This window comes from Solanum verrucosum, unplaced genomic scaffold (assembly GCF_900185275.1).
Source record: "Solanum verrucosum unplaced genomic scaffold, falcon-dt-bn FXZP01000022.1, whole genome shotgun sequence".
In the NCBI taxonomy this organism is placed as follows: Eukaryota; Viridiplantae; Streptophyta; class Magnoliopsida; order Solanales; family Solanaceae; genus Solanum; species Solanum verrucosum.
Genome location: NW_026020086.1, coordinates 2,543,754 through 2,564,098, shown reverse-complemented (window position 1 = coordinate 2,564,098; position 20,345 = coordinate 2,543,754). Strand labels below are relative to the sequence as shown.

General features: G+C 28.8%; 4 protein-coding genes across 4 annotated transcripts; all 4 read left to right on the top strand.

Moving 5' to 3' along the window:
• The first annotated feature begins 4,381 nt into the window (after positions 1–4,381).
• On the top strand, positions 4,382–7,104 carry LOC125824638 (NAC transcription factor 25-like). Its single transcript, XM_049504036.1, has 4 exons — positions 4,382–4,685; positions 5,790–6,079; positions 6,241–6,425; positions 6,516–7,104. Exons 1-4 carry the CDS (start codon positions 4,382–4,384, stop codon positions 7,102–7,104), a joined length of 1,368 nt encoding a protein of 455 aa, XP_049359993.1.
• A 1,359-nt stretch (positions 7,105–8,463) lies between these two features.
• Positions 8,464–12,069, top strand: LOC125824522 (xyloglucan endotransglucosylase protein 7-like). Its single transcript, XM_049503917.1, has 5 exons — positions 8,464–8,741; positions 9,145–9,257; positions 9,968–10,190; positions 10,663–10,856; positions 11,664–12,069. Exons 1-5 carry the CDS (start codon positions 8,649–8,651, stop codon positions 12,067–12,069), a joined length of 1,029 nt encoding a protein of 342 aa, XP_049359874.1. The 5' UTR covers positions 8,464–8,648.
• A 1,797-nt stretch (positions 12,070–13,866) lies between these two features.
• LOC125824532 (xyloglucan endotransglucosylase/hydrolase protein 24-like) lies at positions 13,867–15,629 on the top strand. Its single transcript, XM_049503931.1, has 3 exons — positions 13,867–14,196; positions 14,320–14,513; positions 15,223–15,629. Exons 1-3 carry the CDS (start codon positions 13,930–13,932, stop codon positions 15,599–15,601), a joined length of 840 nt encoding a protein of 279 aa, XP_049359888.1. The 5' UTR covers positions 13,867–13,929; the 3' UTR covers positions 15,602–15,629.
• A 2,249-nt stretch (positions 15,630–17,878) lies between these two features.
• Positions 17,879–19,576, top strand: LOC125824531 (probable xyloglucan endotransglucosylase/hydrolase protein 25). The gene is made up of 3 exons (XM_049503930.1): positions 17,879–18,176; positions 18,285–18,478; positions 19,032–19,576. The coding sequence occupies exons 1-3, from the start codon at positions 17,892–17,894 to the stop codon at positions 19,396–19,398; spliced, it is 846 nt and encodes a 281-aa protein (XP_049359887.1). The 5' UTR covers positions 17,879–17,891; the 3' UTR covers positions 19,399–19,576.
• The last annotated feature ends 769 nt before the right edge of the window (positions 19,577–20,345 follow it).

The window sequence follows — 20,345 nt, the reverse complement described above, 5'->3', positions numbered from 1 at the left end:
GCGAGTAGGTAATTTGTTGGCGTATGGTCGCTGGTGATTGTCCATGATGTGATCTTTGGAAGTCATGTTTATTTGTGAAATATTTTGTTAATGGGCAAAGGTGTATGGTAACGTGAGGTGGCCGTGCATTCGATGTGTATGCCAAGTCTTGACATCCCTATATATGGAGAAGTTTATCGATAATGTGTATTTCAGTTGTACATAATATGACTTTGTATTTTATTGTTCAGTACGCCGTATTTAGTGACGGGTCACACAACTTTGTGTTGTGTTGTAACACATGTATGGGCGAGGGTCGTATTATAAATTGGTTGTTACAACATTTGTTTGCAAATAATTCTGCAGGACTTAACAGTTTGAGTTGTTAGTTATGTTATGTCATGAAAAACACGTCCCCTTGAAATAGTGTATAATAATTTAACTGTATATTTACATAATTGAATCTACACAACAGTAATGTCATATTTCGTAGTTCTTTGGTGTTGTTCATATAGTCTCTTCTTCCGCCAAACTTTTGAATACATCCAATTAATCTTTCATTTGCTTCAATTTGTGTATGTTTTTCCATGTTTGATTTCTTCCAATTCTTAGTAGTAGTCAAATCTCACCTAAAACTTCCTTGTACACAATATTTCTTGTGTACGTCCCTTTGTGCCGATCTGGTTGTTCAGTCATGACCAATACTTTTGTTTTTGCCATAGATATTCCTCTAGCTAGTGCTACGTACAGCTGGCTATGTGAGAAAACATATTGTGGTAGGTATAATCCAACATTCAGTATTGTTTGACCTTGTGCTTTATTTATTGCCATCGCAAAACATAGACGTATTGGGAATTGTTTCCGAATAAATTTGAAAGGATATCCTTCATTCTCGGGTGGTGATAGTTGTATCCTTGGAATAAACACTTGTTTTGTCGCATATTGTCCTGTTGTTATTTCGGCATGTATGACATTCTTGTCAAATCCTCAACAAATTAATCGTGTCCCATTGCACAAACCATTTAAGGGATCTAAATTTCTCAGCATCATGATGGACGCATTTTCTTTCAGCACTAACCTTATTTGTACAATGTAAAGATTCATTAATTGTTATGTATTTGTAAGCACGCAATTGTTGACTTCTCTTTTGCACTATGAAGTAACATAATAAGACATCTGTAAAAGTTTAGAAGGATTTTATAATGTACCTATGTGGTGGGAGTCCATTTGGTGTTAAGGTGTTGAGGTATTCTTCTTGATAGTTGTTGTTGGTGTCATCTTTCGCTGAGTCAAAACTGATATGTGTTTTGGTTTCTCCAGGGAATTTTCCAATCATCATTTCATTTAGGTTATCTACAAATTCATTTTTACTTGATAAGATTGCCCGTTCTGTTATATAGTCAGCAGATCTGTAATTTTGATGAAGCAATGGAAATATTTCCCTGACCAATGATTCTTCTAGATTACTATCCTGATTTAGTTGGACAGTCATTTGTTCTGGAAATGCTATTAAATTATCCTTTATTGTGGTTTCTTGTCCATTTCCAATACGAAACAAGAAGTCACTGAAAGTTGTATCTGCTCTTGCTTGCATATTTAATGAAAATATATATCTCATAAAAATTAGCTATTAAATAAATAATAAAAATTAAACTAATACAGACTTCAACTGGCGTTGTTAGATATCATATGAACTTTTGTTCATCGAAAATACTGAAATATTAAGAAATGGTAAATTAGTAAAACAAATGGGCAATGTTTACATAGTAATAACTATTTTGAAACTTCCTAACAATCTAAATCACACAAGTAACATTGATAAATAAAGTCATTCTTTTGTTTTGAGCATCAAAAAGACAAACGTGACAATTCTCTAACTCTTGAGAAGTTTAATAATTTTGAGAAAAGATATTCACAAACATATATCTACATCACAAGAGAAATTATTGACAAAAACAAATGAATTTATATTACAATAAAAATTAAACTTATACAAACTTCAACTATCGTTATTACAGGTCACATGAACTTTTCTTCGTTGAAAATACTGAAATATTAAGAAATAGTAAATCAGTAAAACAAAAGGGCAATGTTTCTATAATAATAAATATTTTGAAGCAAATTTCCTGATAATCTAAATCACATAAGTAACATTGATTAACAAAGTCATTCTTTTGTCTTGGGCATCAAAAAGCCAAATCGTGACAATTCTCTAACTCTTGAAAAGTTTAATAATTTTGGAAAAAGATATTCAGAAGCATATATCTACATCACAAGAGAAATTGTTAACACAAACAAATGAATTTAGACTACAATAAAAATTAAACTAATACAAATTTCAACTGGCGTTATTACAAGTCATATAAACTTTTCTTCCTCGAAAATACTTAAATATTTAGAAATAGTAAATCAATAGAACAAAAGAACAATGTTTATATAGTAATAACTATTTTGAAGCAAATTTTCTGACAATCTAAATCACATAAGTAGCATTGATAAATAAAGTTACTTTTGTATTGAGCGTCAAAAAACAAATCGTGACAATTGACTAACTCTTGAGAAGTTTAATAATTTTTGAAAAAGATAGTCAAAAGCATATATCTACATCACAAGAGAAATTATTAATAAAAACAAATGAATTTAAACTACATGTTAACTTCCTATATTGGAACATTACATACTCATGTATAGACTTAGTAAAAAAATAATTATTATATCATCAAAATTATATTCCTCAAGTACTCGAGGTTAAAGAATATACTCTCTTAGGATAGAACAATTTACTTCTTCAGAATAGTGGTACCTCTTATTCCGCTAAACTACGATCTCACTCAAAGATAACAAGTCACCCCAAATATTTTAAAATGCAAGAAGAAGAAGAGTAGTTAAAATGCAAGAAGAAGAAGAGTAGAAGATTAAAAATATTGTGGTTGAAAATGAGAGGAAACCCCTCTATTTATAGTCAATAAAGGGTAGTATGAACAAGTGTTTTTTGTGTCTTACATGAAAAGTAATGACCTTTCCAAGAAGTCACAATCCTTAGGAAAAGTCACAACTTATTGAAAAAGTCACAACTCTTTAAAAAAGTCACAACTCATTGAAAAATCACAACCCTTTGAAAAAAATCACAACTTATCAGAAAAGTCACAAATCATTGAAAAATCAAAACCCTTTGAAAAAGGTCACAACTTATCAGAAAAGTCACAACTCATCGAAAAAGGCACAACTTAAGTTAGGTATATTATAGTAATTTAACATTCAAGTTAGGAGTTCATGCTTTTAAGGTAATATATATATATAGATTATTGGTCGACTTTGTTTGGCCCAAATATTTTTTGAATCATCCGTAATGACTTAGTGAATCATACTTATAGCATCTACATGATCTATACCACTTTTTATAGCATTTAGGGATCACAAAACAAAAATTTAGGATTTTCTCAGTTTTTCCGTATGTGTTAGTCCATAAGCTTTTGAAATACTATCGACCGATTTTTTTGGTTCAAACTTTTATGTGCGTAATGACCTAATGAACCATACTCATATCGAAAAGTTTGTTCCCTTGATCATATGATTTAATGCAGCACTTTAAGTTTCGAATACATTTAAATAAATAAAATTAGAAAAAAATAAAATATAAATGACATCTCCAAAATATTGTGTTAGGAAAACATGTATAGAAAAATAAGGCAAAGACATAGCACCTGTCAATATTTTTAGTCATGTTACTAACTATTAAGTAGATTATGATCAATATATTTTTGTGTAATAAAAAAATTAAATTATATATATATTACGTCAATTTGATTTGAACTCGGCTTGACATCTTTCTTATTAATGTCAAACTAAATAAAAAATGATCGAGTTTTTATTTCAACGTCAAAATCAAACCAAACCACAAATTGTGCTTTTTTGTAGTTTAACTTGCATGATACGTCAGATACTTGATAACAATGTTTTTTCCCCAAATATTATTTTTGGTAAAGTCTTCAATCATTAAGTTAGAAATATAAATCTTAAAAATTATATACAATATTTATCCGTAGAATTAATTTTGTAATATTAGATTAGTTGCTTTATTTGATAGAATGTGCATAATATAACGAGTTTTATTTAAATTATTAATCCGCAAATACATGGTTTTTAAAATTTTCAATTAAAATAATATTTTGGATTAATTTTCAAATTATATTTCATCCAATCAAAGTAGTTAAAAATATCTTAGTAGGATTAGTACTTATCTAAACTTAATACAACTCATATTAGTCAAATCCTTTTCCCATAGTAATTCGTAAACAATATTTTGATAATATAAAAACTCTTCTTCCTGTTAATTAGATTTTTAATTACTATTAGCATCTTCCATCTAATTAGCCAATTAAGGTTTTAAGTTACAGAGTCCATGGAAAACCATAACACATCTCCTACAAACAATGTGTCCAAAGATAATTTAATTAGTGCTAATCATATAAATGAGCTCCCAATTAGTGCTGTGTTTAGTAATAAGAACAGTAATGGTGATCAAATTATGTCTACTGAAGATGTTGAAGCTTTGATGAAAAGATTTCCTCCAGGTTTTCGATTTTATCCTACGGATTATGAGCTAATTAAGTATTATTTGGAGAGGAAGCTTGCTAATTTGCCTTTGCAACCTAATAAGATTTATGAGATGAATATTTATAAGTATGATCCCGACACGATTGCTGGTACGTTTAAATTTTGAATCCGTCTCTTGATTATATTCGTGATTTTTGTTTAATAAGTTAACTAGGGTTTATGTGTTTTTTTTTCTTCATGTAATTTTTCGATACAATCTTGTTTAGGTTTGTGTTAGGGTTTTTTTCTTCATGTATTTTATCGATACACTCATGTTTAGGGTTTGTGTTAGGGTTTTAGTTTATTTATTCAAAAGATTTCAGGTTAATCTAATCATTGTTTAAGATAATAATTTAAACCAATATTTGTTTTCCTTTAATAAGTCTGGTTCAACAAATACTATATGTCTTTGTGTTTTTCTGTGAATACGTTCAATGTTTTTTTGGATGATCTTGTTTTTTTTGTGAATACGTTCAATTTTTTTGGATGATCAGTATATAAATTTACATTAAAGTTTATATTGATGATGTGATTGAGCTAGGTGTAACATTTATAATAATGTAACATGTTAAAATACATCGACAATTATTGCAATTTTTTATTCAAAAGATTTCAGGTTAATCTAATCATGTATAAGATAATATCCTAAACCAATATTTGTTTTCCTTTAATAAGTCTTTGTTCAACAAATACTATATGTTTTCGTGTATTATTTTTCATAAATACGTTCAATCTGATTGTATAACATATATAAATTTACATTAAAGTTTATATTAATGATGTCATTGAGCTAGGTATACCGTTTATAATAATATAACATGTTAAAATACATTGATAGTTATTGCAATTTTTATTTTTTCGCAGCATATATTTATCCTAAGTCGACAACGACGGTACGTATAATGTTGCATCGGCCTCTTGATTATTCATGATTTTTGTTGAAGATAACTAACTAGGATTTATGTGTTTTATTTTTATTTTTTTCTTCATGTAATTTTTCGACTCAATCTTGTTTAGGGTTTGTGTTAGCGTTTCCAATTGATGTAGTTTATTATCTAATCATGTTTTTAAGGTAATAATTTAAACCAACATTTGTTTTCCTTTAATAAGTCTGTTTCAACAAATACTATATGTCCTTCATGCGTGTAATGTTTATAATAATATAACATGTTAAAATACATTGATAGTTATTTGCAATTTTTTATTTTTCGCAGCATATCTTAAGCCAACGACAGCGGAGAACGTATGGTATGTATTTACTCCAAGAGATCGGAAGTATCCAAATGGTGAAAGACCAGATAGATGTACTGGGAATGGGTATTGGAAAGCTACTGGAGCAGATATAAGTATAAATGATGATAAAAATAGTAAAATTGGATCAAGAAGAGCTTTAGTTTACCACATTGGAAAGCCTCCAAAAGGAAAAAAAACTGATTGGATTATGCATGAATATATGATTCCTAAAATTCCAATTCCAAATAGTTCTACACCCAGAAATCCCAAGGTACGTTCGATATATTTACTCAATCAAATCACTTAAATATCGTATTACACTACTTAAACTATCTCACGATATAGTTTTGTATTAATTAGTTCTTGAATGTATATGTGGTTTTCTTATTTACTTTATTCTTATATTTAATTGTTCTTTTTTTTTTCTTGCAGCTGGATGAATGGGTTTTGTGTAGGTTCTACAATAAAAATGATGTAATTACCACAAGGTCCACCAGAAGAAAGAGAAAGAGGGGAAATGATGATCCATTTATTGATGAAGTTCATGAGGACTCTACTGGAAACAACCTCTTCAATAACAACGATAATCATGCAATTATGTTACTAGAGGGTACAGATCAAAACCCTATTAGAAACGACCCCACAAACTACCTCAATAACAACAACAATCATCCAATAATGTTTTCCGAGGGTACATATCAAGACCTTACTGGAAACAATCCCACAAACTACTTCAATAACAACAACAATCAAGCATCAATGTTTTTCCAGGGTACAAATCAGGACTCTATGAGAAACGATCTCACAAACTTTAATAACAACTACAATCATGCAATGTCATTGCACCCTCAAGTTCACAGGGGGCTTTCTACCTTACCTCAATACTCTTACATGCCAATCTTGTCTAACTATCAAAATTATGTATCTGATCACTACAACAATTATACTGATGGCGCCCCTTTACCTTTGATGATCGAACCTATAGCTACCAACAACTCAATCGAACATGATTACACCATGAACAACGAAGGTTTTGGAAGCGATTATGGTGAGTATCCTGAACAAGACCAATATTATGCATTTGATCAATACATTGTAGGTAATTATGAGTTACAATATAACACGAACAACTTTGTCAATTGTGAGACTACTATCTCAAACAACTTTGTCAATGGTGAGACTACTACCTCGAACAACTTTGTCAATGGTGAGACTACTACCTCTGACAATTGTGAAACTACTACCTCGAACAACTTTGTCAATGGTGAGACTAGTACATCAAAGGAAGATTGCTAACATATGTGATATTTTTACCACAATTGATTAGCTTTAAAGTATTAGTTAGATCTAAGTTTTCGCAATTATGGTTTGATTTTTTTAATGTAGTGTGAACTCTTAAAAGGATGATTTTCCTTTGGTAGCAAATAGTCTACCTCAGGAAAATCTATCCTATTTAGAATTAGCGATACCTTTGTTATCTATGTAACATAGATTGTTGGGATAATGTGTTACATTATTGATTCATTTGTTGACTATATAACACATATTGTGATAATATGCTGCATTGTTTTATGTTTATATATTCAGAATTAGTGATTCATTTGTTACATATATAACATATATTGTGATAATGTGTTTATGTTTATATTATGTTTTTATATTCAGAATTAGTGATGCATTTGTTATCGATATAACATATATATTATTAAACATGAGTGCAAACCAAACATTTTGCGGTGATAAAAAGTAGAATGATAAATTAATTATTATTTTTAAGCTGTAATTATCTAGCGGGCAATAGTTTTATTTAATTCAAATTGACTTTTGATGACTGAAATAAAATAATAACTTTGTCAATTAACATGTATATTAGGTAGAAATATAACCTTATGTTCTTTTTCACCAATATGTATAAAAAAAAAAAAACATTTGACATTTTTGGAACTTTTTTTTTCATGTGGGAACTAATATGCATCAAAGTCAAACACGATTAAAAAAATATTATTTATCTTATTAAAAAGTAAGAGGATGAGTCCCCACTAACCTACAACCACAAAAAATAAATAAATAAAAATTAAGGGAGAGTAGTACTTTTGAGTTTTGATTTCTCGATAATTGAGTACTACAGATATTAATAATTGATGATTAAGTAAGCTTAGCCAGGAGTACTATAAAAGACTAGAAACTAAAATTTATCAATAACTGAAAAGCAAAATTTGTTATTAACTCAATAATCAAAGAAAAATAAATCGAAGTCCTCCTCCATGTCTTGTTTATTCTATTTTTCCGAAAGCACGTAAGGTTTTCACTAATTCTGAATAGAATTTTTCATGAGATAGCAAGTACTACAAATAAAGAAATAATTAATGATTAAATAAGCTTAGTCAGATAGTACAAAGACGAAAATTAAAATTTATCAATAATGAAAAAAGCAAAATTTGTTATTATTAACTCAATAAATACATAAAAAAAAATCGTGTCATGATGTGGAAGAGAGGCGGTGCAATATTAAATATCATAAATAGCATATTCCATGTTGTAAAGAAAAGAATATTAAAACAACATGATACTAATTAATTATTAAAAGTACAAAAAAGATACTTATAATATTATATTTAAATATGAACATTTGACCACAAAAAAATTAGGTGATGATGATTGAAGCCAGCAAGAAAGAAGGAATGGACATAGTTGTTTACCAATATGTTCCCACTACCAAAGATGAAAAAAATAAATTACTAATTAATCAATGAACAAAAAAAATCCAATATTTTTATAGATTATATTATGAGTAATAGAAAAACAAGAATGCAAGAGTTTTCAAAGATCAAATTAGTAAAATGGCATTATTTTCATCAAGAAATTCATCAAGGTCTAGGTCCTCTCTTCCATATTTGGTGTTCCTCTTAATTGCTGCCTTTTTTGTCTTCAAGGTACTCTTCTATTTCTTTAATTAACTAATTATCATCTCAAAAATTGAATCTTTGTTGATTAATGTTCCAAATTGAAAAAACATCAAGTTCTAATGAATAACTTTTGAAAGTACCAATTGAAAATTGACTTGTCAGAAATATTTCTCCTAGCTATATTTGATGGTATTTCGATAAAAACTTCTGGAATACCCCTTAGATAGTGGTTAAACATGCATTGGCATAAATTTGAATCTTGTTGTTCAATGTTTAAATAAACTTGCAATGACATAATTTTTTTTTATGGAATTCATAGAAATTTGACTTGTCAGAAATAACTTTAATGATTTTTTTGTTCCAAATTCATGTTTTTTTTAATAGTGATTTTAACATCCATTGACATGAAATTATTTAATTACATGAACAGGTAGATATACTCATATCCCAGTCTTTTAGTTCAGCCCGTCGCAACCTGGAAAAAACTCCTAATCGTATTGTAATGAACCCCAAAAAATCACCAGAAGAACATGTTGTTGACAGGTACACAAATCTTTTTCCGCTATTCTTATAAAACGAGCTAGTAATATTTATATGATTATAAATTATCTTATTCAGAGTAAAATAAGAAATTTCAAATTAGATTATTTATACGTATAGAAATAATGTCATTTTTTCAAGACATTAATAATAGTGATTAACAAATATAACATGAGAGAACTACCCACTTATGTGGCATATATAATGAGCAGAGGAAAGTATTTGAAAACACATCTAAATTCAGCGTGAATTATTAATATCATTCTCGAACTATTGATAGTCTTAAAAGCACCCTTTTACTTGATTAACTGAACTTAAATATACCCCGGTCTTGCAACAATATGAGTGAAATACACCCCTAAATTCTCGTCTAGTTTAGGGTTGTTTTCAATACTTCTCTCGACTTTTTATTAAGAGTCGTATGCTCCTACAAGAGTTTGAGACCACTTGATATGTCATGTTGCATATCAGGAGTATATCTAAGTTTAGTTAGTCAAGTAAAAGAGTATTTTTAAGACTATCAATAGTTTGGGACGAAACTAATAATTTACGCCAAATTCAGAGGTGTTATCAATACTTCTATCGCTTTAAAATAAAATAAATAAGAGAATTTAATTAATATACACTGATAAGGTAAAAAAATTGAATTTTCTTGGTTTTTTAGTATCGCAAACTAATTTTTTCTTCTTTTTTTTTGTGAAAATTTGCTGCAGCCTCCCTGTAGTTTTAGTTAATGGTACATTTGACCAGCATATTATGATATCATGGGGAGATGACAGAGGAAAAATACTTGAAAATGGAGAGTTTTTAACACTCTCCTTAGACAAGTTGTCTGGATCAGGCTTTCAGTCTAAAAAAGAGTACCTCTTTGCTAAAGTTGATATGCAAATTAAGCTCGTCCCCGGAAACTCTGCTGGCACTGTTACTACATTTTACGTAAGCCTTATCTGTTACCTTTGCCTGAAAAAACTCGATTTTTCTTATGTTACACTTCTGGTCCTTCAATTATTGATATATTATGATTTTGATCCTTACATTATCTGATTAAGCATATTTGACCTTTTAATCAAGAGAAATGTGTCTTATCGGTCCATATTTATGTGAGAAGTATGACCTAATGAGAATTTTTTTCGAAATAGTACAAACTTAACATAACATATCATTAATTACATAGTGGAGCAATTAACAATTATGTTATACTTTTGATCCTTCAGTTATTGGTATATTATGATTTTAGTTCTTCTGTTATCTGACTAAGCATATTTGACCTTCAATCAACAGAAATGTGTCTTATCGATCAATTTATGTGAGAAGTATGACATATTTGGATAATTTTTCGAGTTATATGATCATCAACTATGGAGTAACAGTACAAACTTACCATGTTTTTTTTTCGTCTTTGTTGCAGCTATCATCACAAGGGAACAAGCATGATGAAATAGATTTTGAATTCTTGGGAAATTCAACAGGGAACCCTTACACTCTTCATACTAATGTTTTTAGTCTAGGCAAAGGCAATAGGGAACAACAATTCTTCTTGTGGTTTGATCCAACTGCAGATTATCATACATATTCAATCCTATGGAATTCTAAATGTATTATGTAAGTACTTTTATTATGCTTCGTCTGTTTATTTTTACTTATCCATTATACCAACTTTCTTGCTTTATATTTCTCTTAGTATATACTCCCTCCGTTCATCTCTACTTGTTCACTATACTAAAAATAGTTGTCCAACAATACTTGTTCAGTTTGGAAAATCAAGAGATAATTTATCATTTTGTGTCTATTTTACCTTTGCTGTTAAATGCTAGTCAATATCTAATACATTTCTCAAAGTATTAAATTTAATATATTTAAAAGATAATATAATAATATTACCTTTGTTACTTATTGTTTCTTGAAGTGTGTGTCAAGTCAATAGTGAAAAATATTGTTGGACAGAAGGAGTATGTTTACTTTGCTTTAGAAAATTCCACTTCAAGCTTTTTTTTCCTTAAAGTTTACCTAAGCTAGTTAATTACACAATCCATTTTCATATCGATGGGTGGGATGACAATTTATCTCTTTATCAATACTTACCTCGTGAACTAGTTTTGGGGTTGAGTTACGCTTAATATCCATTATTTTTCATGATTTCATAATCAGATCAACACAATTCTTGTTTCACCTGATGTTGGACCTTCATATTCTCTTGTCCACATTTTAGTTGTCAGACCTCGGCGTGCTAAGAGAGGGGTAGGGTGTAAGTAGTCCTACATTGGTAGTTGGGATGCTATTTCATCTCCTTTCATAGTCTTGAATCCTTACCACTTGAGCTAGCTATCGGAATATATATTCTATATTTATTTCAATTTCCAAAATATTATACATTTTCTTATGTGATATTTCCTCTTTTTTTTAATGTAGATTCTACGTTGATGGTATACCAATTAGAGAGTACAAGAATCTAGAGAGATTTGGTGTGTCATATTTAAAATTCCAACCAATGAGACTATACTCAAGTCTATGGAACGCAGATGATTGGGCTACACAAGGTGGTCGTGTCAAAACCAATTGGAAATTAGCACCTTTTGTAGCGTCCTACAAAAATTTCACATATGAAGCTTGTATTTATTCAAGATTAACTAGCTCGTCTTCATGTGATATCGACTCTTCTCCTTCTACCAACCACGCTTGGTTAACATATGAGTTAGATCAAAGAAGTCGTGTTAGAATGAAAGCATTGCAGAAAAAACATATGATTTATGATTATTGCAACGATAAATGGAGATTTCCTAAAGGTCCTGCTCCTGAATGCAAGCTTCTTCAATAACATTATAATTTTTTGTTTATTATGTATAAGGTTTTTACATATTTTGTATTTTTGAATTTAGGTTTAAATTTCCTAGGAAAAAAGAAAAAAAAAGGAACATTTTGGTTCCCTTTTTAGAAATTAAAAGTTACTAAGTATTAGTTTGGGCCATTGGGCCTAGCTAGAACTTCGCGTTGTATTTGTGAAATATAATTTATTATAAGTTGTATTCATTCAGATGCGCGATTTTAAAAATGCGCTAACGCAATTTATATTTCGCATATGAAAGTTATATCATTTATTTTGAGAAACAATTTGTTGTTTTCATTGACCATTAATATTTTGTAACATGAACATTGCATAAATATTTAAATATCAATTTATTAGTTATTGATTTTCTAGCTGTCTGCATTGACCCATTAAAAGATCTTTCTAGTTAAAATATAAAATATATAATATATGGTTTTTCAACTAGAAAGTAACATGTGAAAAGAAAATAGGGAATGTACTAGAAAATAAGGAAATATTATTCATTGGTTCTTAGAATTTTCTACATGAGCCAATAGAATATCCTAGAGTTTTCCCCTTCTCACTTGCTAGAAAACTATTTTATAGAAGACTATTTTTTCCATCTAGTCTTCTATATCTTTATTGAAGTTCGACTATTTTAAATTTTTCATAAATATGTTCCTTGTAAAAAATTATATCGGTGTTATAAATTAATTTTTTGTTTTTTTAGATGATCTAATTATGTAAATATTTGTTTATATTATAGATGCATAGAAATTGAAGTTTTATCGTGATATGGCTCTTAAATAGAAAAATGAAAGATATAGAATGTTACGGCTTGGAGTATATATATTCAAGTTCAAAGCATTTTGTAGATGTTTATACAATATCAAGTTGAAATTAAAGTCAAAATATAATATTTAAAAATTAAAATTGTGTTTAATATAAATTCTACATAAATAAAATAAAATGTTTCTTACTAAAACCCGTTTGTTTCACTTGAAATACTCGTTAAATAATCTTTTATTATTTTATTAAGAATTCCAAATACCAATAGCAAAATGTGAAATATATATCTTAACGTAAAATTTAATTAAAAATATAGTAATATTCTCATAAAACGACAGTGCATAATATTAAAATTTAGCCACATTTAAAGAAAAGTAGGTGAGGAGTTATATTAGCCATTAGATTAAGTCCTTTTATCTTGTTAGATAAGTACTTAATTAGTTTTGCCAACCTATCTATTGACAGCCTCAAAAGTTAATGTTTTTACAACTTGTAAATCTTGACTATACATTAATTAAAGGAGAAAGAGTCCCTACTATTTTATTCTTACGATTTAAATTCAAGATTTAGAATTAAAAATGAATTATACCAATTTCATAACGATTCTCGTGAAAGTATACTTTTAAGTTATAAAGGCTTACAATAATAATAGTATATCCAATGAAATCCTATCAAGTGAGATCTGAACAGGATAAAATAATGTTATCAACTCATTTTCAAAATCTATGAACCAACTCAAGACAATATATAATAATTTATCTTCTCCAAGAAAACTAAAAAGTCTAAAAACCATGTCAACTTTATGAATAAGAATTTGTAGCTTGTTTACATGATGATGTATAATGATGACTAAACTATTTTATGAACTTTGCTAAACCATCAAATTAAGCCACATCAGATACATGGGGCCCACCACTATTATAGTGGATGCCACCTGTCCTACTCCATTACCAAAATGGCCCCTCCAATTTCTAACAATTTTCATCCCTATATATAGTGTATGGATACAAAGTTACATGTATACAAACTTTGACTTGTGAAAAACAAATCAAGAAAGATCACTAAAATTGAACCTAATATTTAATGGCTTCCTTAGTTCTTTGTTTAGTCAGTTTTGCATTTTGCTTTTTGCATTATAGTTTGGCTTCTAATAATTTCAATCAAGATTTTGATGTTACATGGGGAGATGGTAGGGCAAAAGTTTTAAACAATGGCAAACTTCTTACTCTTTCCCTTGACAAAGTCTCTGGCTCTGGTGTTAAATCCAAGAAAGAATATTTGTTTGGAAGGATTGATATGCAACTTAAGCTCGTGCGTGGAAATTCAGCTGGTACAGTTACTACATATTATGTAAGTATTACATACGTTTAAAGTTAACGTGACTTATGTTATTATTTAAACTACACCAAGAATTAAAGTCATATGACAATTTATTATTACTAAGAATTTGTTTTATATCAAATTTATATGTAGTTATCATCACAAGGGTCAACACATGATGAGATAGATTTTGAATTCTTGGGAAACCTTAGTGGAGATCCTTATATTGTTCATACAAATGTGTATACTCAAGGCAAAGGTGACAAGGAACAACAATTCTACTTATGGTTTGATCCCACTGCTGATTTTCATACATACTCCATTCTATGGAATCCACAAACAATTATGTAAGTACATAAAAGATCTCCATATACTTTTACTTATCCACTTTGAATTTTACATGTCTCTTAAAAAATATAATATAAATATTTTATTATAATACTCATATTTATAGTCTTAGATCTTGAGAAGTGATCTCTCCCCCAGAGCTCTCATCTTTGCTCCCTTGGTGACTCGAATTTATAATCTTCCCCCAGAGCTCTCATATTTGCTCCCTTGATAACTCGAACTTATAACCTTCCCCTAAGCTCTCATCTTTTCTCCCTTGGTGGCTCAAACTTATAACCTTCCCCAGAGCTCTCATCTTTTCTCTCTTGGTGACTCAAACTTATAATCTTCCCCCAGAGCTCTCATCTTTGCTCCCTTGGTGACTCAAACTTACAACCTTAAGGTTGGAAGTGATCAGGATGCTTACCATCTGATCAACTCCCTTTTGTCAGTAATTAATTAATAGTGTTAAGGGTAAACCATGAAAAATAATTATATTTTCTTGACATGTTAAAAGTGACAAGTAAAATTGAAAATTCTATTGTTAAAATCGGGAACAAGTAAAAATAAACAGAAAAAATGGGTATCTCCTTAGTACTTAATAGAATCAAAAGTTCAAAATATACAAAGTCAATATGAAGATCTCTCTTGTTTTTTCCACCCTAAAGTTCTACAAATTTAAACTTTATCTTAATATTGGCTTATTTATTTATTTTTATTTTTTTGTAGATTTTATGTGGATAGCACACCAATAAGAGTGTTCAAAAACATGAAGTCAAGTGGAGTACCTATGAGAGTCTATGCAAGCCTATGGAATGCAGATGATTGGGCCACAAGGGGTGGCCTTATTAAAACAAATTGGTCCAATGCTCCATTCATTGCTTCTTTTAGAAATTTCAAAGACAATAATGCTTGTATTTGGGAATTTGGAAAATCCTCATGCACAAATTCAACAAAGTCATGGTTCTCTCAAGAACTTGATTCTACAAGCCAAGCTAGGTTACAATGGGTGCAAAAGAACTATATGGTTTATAATTATTGTAATGATATCAATAGGTTCCCTCAGGGGCTTCCTCTAGAGTGCACTTTCAACTCTACGACTAGTTAAATCTAGTTTTTCAGACTCTTTTAAAATGTTGTCATATGCGTGTCAGATCTGACACGCATATGCAATCGACATTTTTTAAGAGTATGAGTAATATCGATTCTATTGGTGTTGGTAATTAATTATTATATTCCACTTGTAATTTACTAAATTCATTTCCACATATCTATAATAATTTTGAAATAGGATCATGCAATAAAATGTAATGTTACAAGAATATGACAATTGCAAGGCATATAGAAATTCTTTTGTCTCTTTTCTTTTTAATTATCTTTGAGTTTTGTAATAAATGAAGTTTGATTCAGAATTTGTTAAAGCTTCTTTGACATGTGTTTGTTTTAATAGGTAAATTATCATTTGAGTATATTTTTCTATTTTGCATTGACGGCTAGAAATCCAAATAATTACCAAAAAACACTTCGCGTTTAATTACTATTTTATCCATCTAAATTGTTGTCAAACTTTACTCATGTATTGTATTGTCAGTTTAATATTATTGTATTGTATCATTTAAATTCATGATTGTGTAATGATAAAAAGATTCATTTTAATGATTGATTTTGTGTGATCGCGTGATTACCTTAATATTTTTTTTTTTTCTTATTGCTGATCCTCCGGACCGCCCGAATCCCACAAGTGAATCGAAAGTTGGATCTACATTAGATCTCACCCAATTTATGGCCCCATCTATCCTCTTGAGGAGGAGTTTGGTTTCAAATCCCGATTCGAACAGGAGGCCTAGAGTACGCCATGCTAATGTGTCTTGAATGATCCACGTCTCAGGGTCAGGTCCCGATGAGCACATTGAACTATTCATGTGGATGAGAGCCCTCACAGTACGTCCAGGCACAACGACGCAATTATCAGGGCCTTTTTATCTTTATATATTATTTAATAATTATATTTTATTGGGAAAAAAGATAAATATACCTCTAAATTATTATAAATGGTATGCTAATATCCTTCATTATACTTTAGGGCTATGCATATTTTTACCATTAATATTTTAGGCATCATTACCTATTGAAGCGAAGTTAAGAATTATGTTTATATTTTATGTCTCACCACATGAATTTCCATTAAATGTAAGGTCCAATCAAGAAAATATTGAGACTATATATTAAAAAATCTATTAAAAGTTAGGTCCAATGAAATAGGCAAACAAAAAGATGTTTGTCATCATTTTTAAATTTTATATAATTCATTCACATGATAATCAAGAGAAGCAAGAAGGTCACAAGAGGATGACACGTAGCTAAATGTTGTTGATGAGTCATATATTGCTGAAATATAAGTCAGAGTAATCAAGTGATCACTCGGCACTAGGCACCAAACCTATCATTTCTTCCCAATTTCCACTACTATATATATATATATATATATATATATATATATATTACTCCTTCCGTTTTATTTTGTGTGAGGTTGTTTGATTCTATCAATATTCAGTTTCAAACGGAATTAAAAATCGAGGAAGTTCTTTATTCGGACAGAGTGTAAAACACGTCTTTTTTTAAGAAAAGGCGCCCGATTTGGGAGAATTTAAAAAAGAAAGAAGATTTTTAAAATTTGTGATCTAAAATGAATGATAAAAATTTGTGTGGTTATAAATTGTTTCATTAAAGGATAAAATGGATATTTTAAAGTTAATATGTATCATTTTTTTTTGGGACTAATAAGTTATATAAACTAAGATCGAGGGAGCATTATATTCTTCCTTCTTACTTTATCAACCAGGCCAATATTAGCGTGTATACATATTTTATTTCTATTTTATTTATAAAAATAAAAGAAAATATTTCTGAAAATATAGAAATGACAACAACAATGACAACGAAAATAAAGTGAGCTAGATAGAGAGCAATGTATATGGAAGAAAAAAAATAGTATAATGGTAATGAAATCATACAATATCCAAACACAAATAATATAAGTGATCATTAATTAAAATATAATAATAAATTACTAAAAAAATATTAATACTATTGATAAAAAAAATATAGTACACATTGGAGTAATCTTGAACAAACCAAGCTATATATATATTTAGAAAATTTAAACCATTTTATATTTCACAAACTTACCTTATCTCCTCAGCTACATTATATATACTAAAAAATACTAAATAGCAAGCTGTTGCCAACTCTTTATTTTTCAGATGGCATTCATTGAACCACCCTTTCTGGACACAATTTTGTCTCTTTTCATCTAAAATTCACTATAAAAAGGGAAATTATATTCATTCAACTTTCAATATATTCTCAAATTAAAAAAAAATCCACGAAAAATAACAATGCCTTCTCTATTTTCCTTTAATATTAGACTTATTTTAGTACTAGTATTTATAAGTTGTATGGTTGTTGAATATTGTGCTAGTAATGATCTTAATCAAGATTTTGATATTACATGGGGAAATGAAAGGGGGAAAATATTAAATAATGGTGAAATACTTACTCTTACACTTGATAATATTTCAGGTTCTGGATTTGAATCAAAGAAGGAATATTTATTTGGAAAAATTGATATGCAAATCAAATTAGTTCAAGGAAATTCTGCTGGCACTGTCACTGCTTACTATGTAATATTTTATTTTATTTTATTTTTACAAAAAAAAATTCAAGAAAATTGGTTATTTATGTTAATTGTTATGTTTTGTGATGTGGGTATTTTTTTTATTTTTATTTAGTTGTCTTCAGAAGGATCAAATCATGATGAGATAGATTTTGAGTTTCTTGGTAATTTGAGTGGTGAGCCATATACACTTCATACAAATGTGTATACACAAGGCAAAGGTGAAAGAGAGCAACAATTTCACTTGTGGTTTGATCCTACTAATGATTTTCATACTTATTCTATCCTTTGGAATCCACAAACTATTGTGTAAGTACTCAAAAAACAATATTATATTTTATTTTATAACAAGTTATGTATTACTATTTACTCCTTCCGTCTTTTTTACTTGTCCATTATACTATAAACAGTTGTCCAGCAATATTTATCCAGTGTGAAACGTTTGAAAAATCAAGAGATAATTAATTATTTATTTAGTCCTTTTTATTAGATACTACATATTCAATATCTAATACATTTCTAATATATTAAATTTAATGTATTTAAAAAAAGGTAATATAATAATATTATTTTAATTTTCTATCATTTTTCAAGCATGTATCAAGTCAATAGTCATAACTATGATTATGATTGGATAACTATGATTGGACAGAGAAGTGTCATTTTTTTTGTCTCTCAAGTTTGTAATTATGTTTTGTGAATTTTTAATATCGAAACTATTGGACACCTTACAATGAAAATGTATATTTAACAATTGAAGTTATATTTTAATATGCCATAGCAGATAATATATAGTATAAATAACTCTAATTATCTTTTAGATGGTCTGACGGTGTGAAAAAATTATTGTAATTTTTTTCAGATTCTCAGTGGACAATGTACCAATAAGGGAGTTCAAGAATATGGAAAACATAGGAGTTGCATTTCCAAAATCTCAATCAATGAAACTTTATTCAAGTTTATGGAATGCTGATGAATGGGCCACAATGGGTGGGCTTATCAAGACTGATTGGGCCCAAGCCCCATTTACTGCCTCTTATAGAAATTTCAATGCCAATATTTGCAATAATAATAATAATAATAATTCTTGCAAATATATGGTAGAAAATTTGGATCCTGTGAATGAAGAAAAATTGAGAAGGGTGCAACAAAAATACATGATATATAATTATTGTACTGATAATAAGAGATTTCCTCAAGGTTTTCCTCCAGAGTGTAGTACCACTTAAATTAATTAATTAATGTAGTTATGTAGGTAGAAAAGTTGGTATAATAATGTTAATAGCCTCCTCTAATTTTGTCTCTTTTAAGTTTATATACTGTGGCCTAAGTGGTAAGGGAGGAGTGTTGTAATATTTCTATGTTAGGTTTTTCATATTGGAAGTTGAAAGTATTATGTACTTATAATTATAGTCATGTGTTGGTAGTAATCGAATTATACTGAATATAATGTTGTTATTGTTTCGTTAGTAATATTAGCTAGCGTAAATTGAAGTGTTCGCTTTGTGTAGATGTTTTTTTATGTTGTTTCTGTCTTTGATATTTTTTTTTATACCACTAGATAAAGAAAGTGGTTTACTTAAAAAAAAAATTTAACAAGAATAAGTACAAGTAAGGGAGCTCAGATTTTATCTTATTGACTCTAATGAGGTAATAAAGTAATATATTAAATCTGTCAGTAAAAAAAAAAATTAACAAGAATAAGTACAAGTAAAGGAGGTCAGATCTTTATCTTATTGATTCTAATGAGGTAATAAAGTAATATTAAATATGTCAGTAAAAAAAAATTAACAAGAATAAGTACAAGAGAGGTCAGATCTTATCTTATTGATTCTAATAAGGTAATAAAGTAATATATTAAATCTGTCAGTAAATTTTATTTAAGTACTTTAACTATGATACGTTTACTTTTAATTTAAATTTTGAAAATTTGAATTGAAAATGTCTAATAAGAGCATTATGTTGAGATGTTTGATTGATACTGTCATTACTTCGACTGTCTAAATGAAATTACTGTAGCACTGATAAATTTAATGTTTGTTGACATATTGAGCCTTGGCTTATATACTTTTGTAAAAGAGCAAAATCAATTCTTCAAGTACACATTACTTTTAGGGAAAATTATCAAATCAATAAGAAATTATTATCTTATCCTTTCAATACCTCATGTTGTTAT

Excerpts from the sequence above, each read along its gene's own strand:
- LOC125824638 (XM_049504036.1), top strand. The coding sequence starts at position 4,382 with ATGGAAAACCATAACACATCTCCTACAAACAATGTGTCCAAAGATAAT. Across the intron at positions 4,686-5,789 it reads TGATCCCGACACGATTGCTG|CATATCTTAAGCCAACGACA; the intron begins GTACGTTTAAAT and ends TATTTTTCGCAG. Across the intron at positions 6,426-6,515 it reads ATGTTACTAGAGGGTACAGA|TACTGGAAACAATCCCACAA; the intron begins TCAAAACCCTAT and ends ATATCAAGACCT.
- LOC125824522 (XM_049503917.1), top strand. The coding sequence starts at position 8,649 with ATGGCATTATTTTCATCAAGAAATTCATCAAGGTCTAGGTCCTCTCTT. Across the intron at positions 8,742-9,144 it reads CTGCCTTTTTTGTCTTCAAG|GTAGATATACTCATATCCCA; the intron begins GTACTCTTCTAT and ends TTACATGAACAG. Across the intron at positions 10,191-10,662 it reads GCACTGTTACTACATTTTAC|CTATCATCACAAGGGAACAA; the intron begins GTAAGCCTTATC and ends TCTTTGTTGCAG.
- LOC125824532 (XM_049503931.1), top strand. The coding sequence starts at position 13,930 with ATGGCTTCCTTAGTTCTTTGTTTAGTCAGTTTTGCATTTTGCTTTTTG. Across the intron at positions 14,197-14,319 it reads GTACAGTTACTACATATTAT|TTATCATCACAAGGGTCAAC; the intron begins GTAAGTATTACA and ends ATTTATATGTAG. Across the intron at positions 14,514-15,222 it reads TGGAATCCACAAACAATTAT|ATTTTATGTGGATAGCACAC; the intron begins GTAAGTACATAA and ends ATTTTTTTGTAG.
- LOC125824531 (XM_049503930.1), top strand. The coding sequence starts at position 17,892 with ATGCCTTCTCTATTTTCCTTTAATATTAGACTTATTTTAGTACTAGTA. Across the intron at positions 18,177-18,284 it reads GCACTGTCACTGCTTACTAT|TTGTCTTCAGAAGGATCAAA; the intron begins GTAATATTTTAT and ends ATTTTTATTTAG. Across the intron at positions 18,479-19,031 it reads TGGAATCCACAAACTATTGT|ATTCTCAGTGGACAATGTAC; the intron begins GTAAGTACTCAA and ends AATTTTTTTCAG.